The 10,987-nt window shown below is 39.6% G+C and overlaps 1 protein-coding gene across 1 annotated transcript; it reads left to right on the top strand.

Annotated features, from left to right (window-relative positions):
- Window positions 1-6,791: 6,791 nt before the first annotated feature.
- On the top strand, window positions 6,792-8,992 carry LOC139285707 (transcription factor Adf-1-like). Its single transcript, XM_070906336.1, has 2 exons — window positions 6,792-7,130; window positions 8,663-8,992. The coding sequence occupies exons 1-2, from the start codon at window positions 6,792-6,794 to the stop codon at window positions 8,990-8,992; spliced, it is 669 nt and encodes a 222-aa protein (XP_070762437.1).
- Window positions 8,993-10,987: the final 1,995 nt, after the last annotated feature.

Genomic DNA, 10,987 nt, shown 5'->3' with positions numbered 1-10,987 from the left:
CCATGTGTTGCCAGGTCATCTTTTTCCACAGGACAACAGTGTGTCAAAGATTTGAGCAGTACTACAGCACTTTACTGTACTCCAGATTTTAATCACAGGTGATGGTTTGAGATTTAAACACATTCTGTTGGAAACCTGTGGACAAAGACAAAAGAGCCTCTTTTTGGTGTCAAACACATCATTTTCAAATACACTTTTCAATTTGGAAAAATATTTCTGCAGGGTCTAATAACTGCCCCCAACAAACACACCACACATACACACACACACTCACACACACACACACACACACACACACACACACACACACACACACACTGTCTGTGTGTGGTTGGGGGAAACAGCACAGTAAAAAAAAAAAAGCTGATAGCTCCTCAGCAGGTACATGCCACCTAATCCTGCTCTTTGATAAGCACAGACACTTCCCTTTAACATGGGACTGACAAACACACACAGATAAACCCTCTTGTCACACAGTTACAGTGGCTGTGTCCAAACCAAGCTGGCAGTTTTGAAAATGTATTATTTGTATATTTAGCTGGTGTTTTTCACTCACAAAAAGTGGAGCATTTCAGAAAGAGCTCACCAGCTTTCTGTTACCTCAAACTTTTTCTGCTGACAGAGATTTTGAATGTCAATATAACCAAACACACAACATTGATCTGCATTTATGTGTTTGTTGCCAGAAGGCTTTGGAAGCCTTTAAAGTAATCATTTGAGTAATTGTCATAATGCAACAGCGTAGGAATTACTGTGTGAACAGGTAGCATTTGATCAAATCACTCTTTTCTTGTCATTCAACGTCAGAAACAAAAAATAGAGTAAATTGTGAGATGCTGGCTGTGGCAGGCTTTCCTCTTGTTCCAATATTTCACTGTAGACGCAAACTTTTCAGACACAAGCTGAAAATATCAGTATGGATGCAAGTCATTTTCACACGTGAGAAACATTTTCAGATTAATCTGGTGTCTCTGCCTTATCTGTATGATTTTGCATTAGTGTGCAAGAGGGAAGGAGTGTGTGAAAGAGATTTAGAGTTACTGTTAAGAGTTAATGAGAGAGGGAAAACGGTGGCACACTGTGCTCACACCCAGAAGATGAGTAAGATGCTGAGCAAGGCACAAGAAAGGAAGAAAGAACTCTCACAGAAGCCTTAAATAGTACAAATGAGTCCCGGTCGCTCTTTAGCATGTATCCGTCAGAAGTAACAGGATGTGTGTGTGTGTGTGTGTGTGTGTGTGTGTGTGTGTGTGTGTGAGAGAGAGAGAGAGAGAGAGAGAGAGAGTTCACAGGATACATTGGCAGTATGAAGCCTTGTCATTCTTCTACTGTGAGAGGTGCTGTGTTTAACTGGCCTTCCGAGCATCTGACCTCTTCCAAGATGTCCTCATCAGTGTTATACATGTGGTAGTGTCAGAAGACAGAAATTATGGCCGGGTAATGTGAGGTGCTTCCATTTAGCCTTAGGAAACCTTAAGAACATACTGGCGCACACAGCAGCATGTCCTACTCTGATGATGGTGCCATTAGCTGTCTCAGTGGGTGTGTGTGTGTGTGTGTGTGTGTGTGTGTGTTCGAACCTTTTCCCAAGAAAGATTCCTCACTGGGCTGTAAAGATGTCTCAAACAGCAGTGAAACAATGTGACAATAAACCCCTCCATTGAAAACAAGGGCGCATTTTTTACATCACTGTAAAATAACCATTTAACATGTTTGTGAGAAAAAGTCACATTTCCACAGTGGGAATCCAGTTTGACAAAATAATGGCTGTCATGACAGTGAATGGATCATTCCTGTGGTTTTTTTATGTTTTCGCCCATCAGCTATGAATCTCGTCTAATTTTACGTGAGTGCCAAACATTTTCCACAGCATACCATGAGTTTCAGACTGATTTCCTACCCTCCAGGCAGCCATTAGTTTCCATTCAGTTCACTCAGTAAGAAAATCAACTTGAAGATATTTGAAACCTGCTTGACATGGGCAATCCATCACAGAGGCTATTTGGTCCTGTTTATTTATTTATTTGTAAAAGCTACATTATCATGGCATGGTGAAGCAGTAGCAAGCACAACTGTTTTCTTTTTCTTTGCTGGTGCATTTAAGGACACTTACATCCGATAGGTAAGTGTACTGTCACATTTACACTGTCATTGAAAACAACAACGTAAAACATGATCGGTGTTTGTTTTTGTTTGTCCTCCAGACTTGTTGACGACATAGCTTGTGCACAGAGACTGTTTGTGGCAGTCAGCAGGTTTCAGATGTTGGAGCTTCCATGAATGCTTCACCATGGAAGAGCTTTTAAAAACAGTCCCTGCTCACAACTGCCTTTCTATGTAAATAAAAAGACGGCTAAATAAAATAAAGTAAGATATTGTCAAGACCACCAATGAATGGAAACTAGTTGCTGCAGATCTGAAAACTTAAAATGTGCTCTAGAGAATGGCTGGCAGTCATAGAGTATATATTATAGGGCTAAAACCTACAAATCCCTCTGTATGTTCCTTTAATATGCACCATGGATTTCTAATATGTGTGTATGTGTGTGTGTGTGTGTGTGTGTGTGTGTGTGTGTGTGTATTAGGGGGTTACTTACAGGATCATCTCCTACCGTCAATGAGGTGTGAACCCCAGACTTCTCACGTCCCCCCACCCCCCACCTTTACACCAGCCCAGGTGTCAAAGCCCCCACTGAGGTGACACTTATCACTGGTCTGGGAAAGAGCTTCTTTGCAACAACACACACACATACACACACTCACAAAGACACACAGACGCTCAGATACCAGAGGATGACTCGGGTTGGAAAATGTCTCCCCTCCTCACCAGATATTAAGGTCTATAGATTATCAGGTCTAGACAAGAATGATAAAATGACTGCGTTTCCTTGATGACGCAGAGCCTCACCAACTGTGAGAGCAGCACCGGCTCCTGAGTCGTCTTTTAGGTCTTCCAGCTGTCTCAAATGCCCATTCAAATTTTGGTCAGTGATCTACATGATCTGGGCTCAGGAGCTGGCTCAGCATGTCGGGCCTCATCTCAAATACTAACACAGACACACTCACTCGCAGATGTATCTATGACTACCTGCTTTTAGTCTGTTTTTAGTCTGTGTATCTTGCTCTGTTCTCCCTCCTCCTTTCCTCTGAAGATAAGTATGTCACTCACACTGCAGAGAGTGTGTGTGGAGACGATTTGGGATGTTGAGTCACCCACTAATGGCAGATAACACAGCAGACAGACAAACACATCAGCATTAACAACACGAAACCATTCATTTTTGTCAAATGTTTGGCAGATGTAATGAATATGCACTAAATTTACAGTTGTACTTTGTCATCTTAAACTCAATAGAGTTTTGAGTGGGACAGGTTTCACCATGCAGCAGAATACTTCAGCAGGACACAGAGGACAAACATGAGTACAGAATGTAAACATTTGTGGAGGACTGTAGCCAAATGGTTGCAGAAGTGACCTTGTGACCAGAGGGTCAGCGGTTCACATTCCTGGACCGGCTGGCAGGGAAAGTGGCTGAGACACAACAACTGCCGACAAGATGCTGTTGAGCAAGGTATCCAACATCATCTGTGCAGTTAATATCAATGGCAGACTGTGGTTTACACTGTGCTTACAGCACGTGCTTAACCTGTCTGTGGAAATAAGGTGTATCTTCTCTATAAATTAATAATAAACCTGATTATCAGATAATCATTGTGAAAAACAGCTTCCATATTGCAGATAGATATAAAATAGAAGTTGCAAAATGGCCACATATTGAGATTAAAAGTCTATAAGACAACATCTTCATATTAAGATTTAATCAAGTGAGTCCCTATAATGTGAATTTACTATCAACCTCACTGGTGGCTCTGCGCTGCTTCCACATGATGTCTGCTCATTGTTATGGTGTGCTGGACTGTCTGCTTGAGTCCCTGTGGCTCCCTCCAAGCAAATACTTTGCACACATGTTGGCACGTTAGCAAAATGTGCATGACAAGTTCACATGGTATGTCAAAGCTTGTTGTTGTTGGGTTTGTTTTGGAGCCAACTTTGTGAGTGTCCGTGTTATCTCAAAAACGTTTGCTACAACAGATGAAGCTGTGTTTTTCTGTTAAATGTCCCAAACAACCTCAGTTATTTTATTACGTGAGGATATAGTGTGTCTTATATGTGTGGCCTTGCATACCTTTTGAATCTCTAAATAATAATGGTCAAATCTCTAGTAAAAATGGATCATCTTGTGCTTCTGAACTTATTTTATTTCATGCAGCTTTTCTGATGAGCTCTCAAGTCACACACAGTGGGGAAACTTGCTGCTGCAGCTCATGAAGGAAGATAAATGCTCCGCTGCTCTCTTGTGGTTCCCCACTGTCTGCTGACAGGCAGTCTGCCACGATCACTGCAGGAGTGAGATGCTGGTCTGCTCAAAATGTTCATGTATTAGTGGGTTTTGTTGCCTAATACGCCAAAAGTCTAAATCAAAGAGGAAAAGCATGTTTTCTTTTCCTTTTCCTTTGTCTAGAAGCAGGGCTGGTGTGGCCTCGTGTTTCACTGTTCCTCTCTTTTTGGAGAACGTTCCAGTTTTCATCCCTGTGTTTTCCCAAACTTTCTTGTAAAGGTTTTGTGAACCTTTTATTATAGTGTTTCTTAACCTCTTCTGCACCATCATCCCTTTTTTAATTCTAAAAATTCTCGTGACCCCTGCAGTCATTTTGTCATGTGATGTAAAAAAAGTCAGGCATGATGAACCTTCATCTGTACTTGACTTGCAGCCCCTCAGAATGTTTTTGACTGCGACTGTTTGCCTCGAGTTGCTTCTCTGCCAACAAGAACGACAACTGTCCATGTTTATCAGTTAGAACTGCTAACTATCACTTGTGCTGTCTATATAATTTGTGTTTTCCCTTTAAATGAAGGTGTCTTGGCTTTCTGGATCCCAGTAAATACCAGGTTGCCACCTCTTGTGGACTCTATCTAAGTAGTCTAGTCAGTTGTACTGTAATTGTCACTGTGACTGGGCGTGCCATCACTTGTGACATCCCTGTGATAATAGCTGACGTCCTCATAATTGGTGTTATCCATTGTGCTGTCCCTGTGATCTGCACTGTCCCACATGAGGAGTCTTCTAGGTGACGCTTAGACCGCCTCCAACAGAGACAATGTTTGATCTGTCACAACTTGGCATCGCGGCCTTCACATGTAAATCAAATCTGGTGCAGTGATGTAAGTATTCATCACACCTGCCTGGGGTCTTCATGTGGTTACCATTTAAAAACTATTCAAATTAGCCTTCATTTAAATTCTGGCCTTTGATAATCATATATTATCCCCAACCAAAAGATCCAAACCTCAAATATCTAAATGTAAGACTGTAGGTTGGTACAGGAAGTGTTAACATGATTTCTTTCATAATTGTGGCTATTTTAACACAAATGTAAGTCTACAAAAAATAAGTAACGACATCAAATCAAGTCCATTTATGTTTTTCATAAGAAACAGCAGCTTACCCGTAGAATGAACCATATAACTGCACACCGCACTCATAATGATTTATTTTGATGTTTTTGCGAACAATTGGATTTTTCAAGGATATTTTCTTTATATATACAAAACATGCACTTAAAAAGCCACCCTCCACCTGATAGCAATTATGTTAATTATGAAGTTTGTACCATAACCAGCATTTCTGGTGTGTGTTCACCACTACTATATTTCAGTAGCATAGATAGAAAATATTTTTAAACCCAACAGACACACAGGGAGGAAAAGAAAGAATAAAATACTATAATCCCAAAACATTATGGACAGCGACAACCCAACACACGCAGCCACATACATCATGTCTGTCTTCAAAGGAGAAGCCCATTCAATTATTTTCAAGTCTAGGACAGCATTGTGTGTCCTCAAAGTGACCCCAGAACCAGGAGATCGTGTTTTATTTTACCATGTAATACCCCAATTTTCCATTATCTTATTTTATCATCTTTACTTCAGAGTCAACACAGTGACATAAAAAGAGAGTAAGTAGAGGTGGAAAGAAAAGAGCAAATACGCCATCTAGTGCAGGCAGGCAGGAAGCACAGTACACTGCTGAATAAAAGTCAAAGTGCTAGGAATCATAGGCCTATCATTTATAAGTTAGATTGCTGCTTCTATTCTTAGACTGTTTTGATTCTGATATTATTTTGAATTGAACATTTTCAAACAGAGATATCAACTGTTTACATTTATGACGGTGATCAAATTAATTCGTTGTTAATTACGTGAGTTCAGATGGTTAACAGACATGCTTTCAAGCTGTTTCTGTGTTTGATTTGTACTATTGCATCAGTTGTATGCTCTTACACGGGGCTATGAGGCCATAAGGAATGTTTATTTATGTGGCAGGAGTATCACTATGTTGGAGTACTGTAATTATTGCAGGCCCTTATATTTTCACCATTTGTTTTCTGTGTCATTTATGTGGTTCAGGTTTATTGCAAAGTAGGTCTTCAACATACAATGAATATACACAGGTATTTTGGTGCATAACAGTCACAATAAACACAATAAGAAACAAGTACTGAAAGTCAGGAATCTTAAATATAAAATAGAAATGTATATTGAAGTCCTATCTATTCTAATTTAATATCTAAAAATCTAAATATAATTTTTATTAACATAAGGGGTAAAGGACAACTTTTATTTTGAATTAATGGAGCTTCGTACTTCCTTCTGGTGAGGAGACGAACCTTGATCGTTGTCTGCCGACGAAAGGACTTCGCGATGAAGTAAGTAAACTAAAAACAAAATGAACACTATCGAGAAGAAGCTCGCGGACTTGATACGTGACCACCCGAATCTGTACGATCAAACACGGCGGGACTACAAGGACAATCTGAAGGGGCACCTGTCGTGGAAAGAGATCGCTGACAACATGGGAAAGCCGGAGGAAGAGGTGAAGCTGAAATGGAAAAATCTCCGCGACAAGTTCTGTAAAGCGAAGAAGCGAATGGCCAAGAGAAACTTCCCTCTGACAGACGACGAGAACCCGGTGGAGAGGCCCGTCCCGGTGCTGTACAACCAGCTGGCCTGGCTCAGCCACTATGTCAAACCAAGACCAGGGTCTGGCATGGGAGAGGCCGACGAGGTGTGTGTCCACCCGGCTGTCATTCATTGATCACGACGTCTTTGATTTTAAAATGCTAGCTAGGTAACATAATAAGTTTTAAGCTAACTATTGTTGGCCTATGGAAACATAGCCACTGCTAACAATAAGCTAACTGTAATCATACTTACTCTGTGATTAATCTATATGTAGTATAGCTTTATACATAGCCACCGATATATACACAGCTTTATATCCCTAATGCTAACTACATTGATTTTCTTTACAAGCTAAACGCATGAAAACATCCAGGGAGACCAGCCACATCATTATTGACATCTGCCTCTCAGAACATCCGGGTTTAGTTTTCAAAATAAAAGCACGCAGTAGAAAAACAAAACAAAACCGACTGCTTTACCACTGTATGTGTGTATCAAAGCAGAACTTCAACACACAAATAACCAATATTATTTTTGGCCTTCACAAAATAATTAGCAAAATAGTAGAGCCTGACAGATACTACATTTTTGAGGCTGATAGAGACTCTCATTGTATAAACATAAGCATAAACGTGTATTTTTGATACGAACACACAGTGGTGGATTCTAACGAAGTACATTTACTCAAGTACTGTGCTTAAGTGCAAATTTGAGGTACTTGTACTTTATTAGTTTATTCTTTTCATGCCACGTAAACTATCCATGGGTACACACAATGAGAGCTGAAATGTTTAGTCGATTAATTGGTCATTGGTCAGGTCATTGACAGAAATTGGCAACTATTTTGATAATTGTTTACATAATTTTCCATGCAGAAACAATTCATAGTTGCAGCTTCATACATGTGAGGATTTGCTGCTTTTCCTTGTAAATTATTTTGATAATTTTAATTGATTTATAATAATTTTGAGGTTGACTGTTGATTGGACAAAACAAGCGGTGTGAAGGTGTAACTATGGGCTCTGGGTAATTATGATGACATTTCTCACTATTTTCAGAATTTGTACAAACCAAACAATCAATTGATTAATGGAGAAAATAATCAGCAGATTAGTCATTAGTCGCTGTCTTGTACTAAAAAGTAAAACATGAACTCCACCTCAACCAACTACAACCGTAAAATCTGATATAATTACCTTTTACACTTTCCTGATTTTACTTTCATACTTTTACTTAAGTAAAGGATCTACCTCAAACATATCTTTGGCATTTCTGTACTGCAACTTCTTGTTATTAATTAGCCAATCCAAAATATCTGTGATATGAATCAGTCAGGCTCTACAGAATAGTATAAAAATAATACAACATACATATATATATATATATATATACAGTATTATTATTATTATTTTATATATATAGTATTATTATTATTATTATTATTTAAATATTTAAAAAAAAGTCTATTTTCATCTGTAGACATGAAGGAAAGTAGAAGCCCAGTCATACCTGTCAACATGTTTTACTCCCAGTAGGAGGTATAGGTTGTATAAGGGACTTTGAAACTGAAGCTTGTTTTCAGTGTTGTTGTCTGTGCTATCCTGTAATGCTACATGATGTTTTCATGCCACACAGGGAGCTGGAAGTGGTAATGACCTGGAGAAAGAGCGAGATAAAGACGAGAAGGAGCAGCATGGTCCCCTTCCCGTTGTTAGCACTAGCTTTTCTCTTGTGGAGGCCTCTCCAAACAACCATCAGGAGGTGGGAGTCTCTCTTAAACGTAAAAGGCAAACCACCACAGAAACTGAGATAAGTTCTGCAGACGCCCTCACCAACCTCAGAGATGAAGATGAACTGTTTCTGCTCAGCCTTCTGCCCTCACTGAAGAGGCTCACCATTAAAAAACGAATGGAGGTGCGGATGAAATTCCAGCAAGTGCTTTATGCTGCAGAGTTTGAGGACTAAAGGGCTCCTCAAAAGGCAATAAAGGTTGTATGATCGGTGGAAGGGCTTGTTATGGTATAATTACGATTCTTCAAGCATTCAACCTGTAAATAGATTTTTAACCATTTAATATTTATTTTTGGATCACCACCAGCCATTAAAAATAACAATATATAGATCGTTATAATTCAGTGTTGTCTGTGTATCAAGAGCTTTACCTCTTGGTTTGAAAACAGAGAAAAGTGTCTCTCGTTTTGAATGTAGGTGATGGAGCCACCCACCCTTTTGTTACTAGTAATAAAATTATAGTCAACATAGAGTTGTTAGTTAATGAGGTACACATGTGCAGTAAAATCTAATACAATAGCCCCATAATAACTCCCTCCTTTTTAAACCTTGTAATGTTAATTCAACTCATTTTTATGTGGTATGTTGTGATGTTTTTGTATTAGACTGCATTATATTAAAAGATGTGTTTGATGTTTTGTCCACAACCATTTATGTAATAGGCGTTAGGGCTCGACAAAAGATGCGTGCATGTGTACCTTCTAACCTTTTATATTTACAGATAGAGCGCACAAATGCCACAGTTACACGATATTATGACTACTTAACATTTAAACCCTTTAAACTCTTCGTCTAGCACTGCTCTGATTGACAGCTCACATTATCTGTTAACTGTTTAAAAGAATAACTTCCAGACAGCATTTTGAAATAACTGCAAATATAAATACAGTTGTTTTCTTTGACTTTGTAGCTACAAATTGGGGAAGTTATGAAACAGTAAACTCCATCCAAGTTAGTTCCAAAAATGATTGTACTTGTCAACGCTGCCTGCTTTATTTCAAAGGATTTTTGTAAAATAGACAGCTCTCACTGAGTGTACATAAAGATCTGTCTTTATCTTTCTGAAAGGAGTCATTTCTACCATATATTTTTTACAAATAAATATTTTCTTGCTACTGAAAAACAATTTCCGCTTCCTGATTTCAAAAAGGCACTCTAATAACTCTAATCTATCTGCTGCTAAAATGCGTTGGTGTTTAACATTAGAGGCGCAGTCTGTAATCCAGATGTACACAAATGGTACAAAAGAATCTCTTTTGTCTTTTATTTTGCAGCTCATTCTATATGCCTTGCGGGTTTACAGGAAAGTGTTAGCAGAATTAGCCTTGTCTTATGTTTCTCTGAGAGTACTTTCTAGCTGCAGTGATACTATTTCATTCTCTTAGCTGCAAAGTCATTCACTTCCACACACACACACACACACACACACACACACACACACACACACACACCAATCTGGTCCATCTCAAGAAGGACCTCCCCCTCTGTTCAATCTCCAGTCAGGGATTGGTTGGTAACAACTGACTTGACCCTCCTCTGTTGCAGGAAGCACTGTTCACCAACATTTGTATGTTGTCATTCATATCTTCATGTATTTAATTCATATGAACAGTATATTATGCTGATGTGTGGGTGAGATGTATGTGTGAGTACAAGTCACGCAGGCTTGCTTCACTCTCTTCCTACTGTGTTTGTGTTTTCTGTGTCTCTGCTCCCCCCGCCCATCATATCTCCTCTCCTCTCCTCACTGTATGTATCCCCCTACGAGCCTCCTCCCTCCCCTCGCTTCTCTCTCCTCTCTTTGCTGTGTTACCCCCAAACCCCTCCCCCGCTCCCAGGCTTCCTGCTCTCTTGTCATTGGGTGTTGTGTGGGGTGATGGTTGTGGTTTCTGTCGGTGATGTCTCCAGAGCATGTACCGGCTTACTGCTTCAGCAGAACTATAGAAGGTTACTTTGATTTAACAGCCTCGCAGCACCTCTAGAGAGGTTAGATTAGATTTGATTTGATAGATAGACAGACAGATAGATAGACAGATAGAGAGAGAGGTGTTTTGAAATGTAAAGGAAGACACTCTGAAGCTTGGACTGTACATGCCAGGAAGTAGATCAAGCCCATCTTGAACAGTTTCCATGAACCGTGCCATTGCCTCACACTGGACCAGAACATAG

Source organism: Enoplosus armatus, chromosome 1 (genome assembly GCF_043641665.1).
Source record: "Enoplosus armatus isolate fEnoArm2 chromosome 1, fEnoArm2.hap1, whole genome shotgun sequence".
Taxonomy (NCBI): domain Eukaryota; kingdom Metazoa; phylum Chordata; class Actinopteri; order Centrarchiformes; family Enoplosidae; genus Enoplosus; species Enoplosus armatus.
Note: the sequence above shows the minus strand (reverse complement) of the source record. Positions and strands in the feature narration are given on the sequence as shown.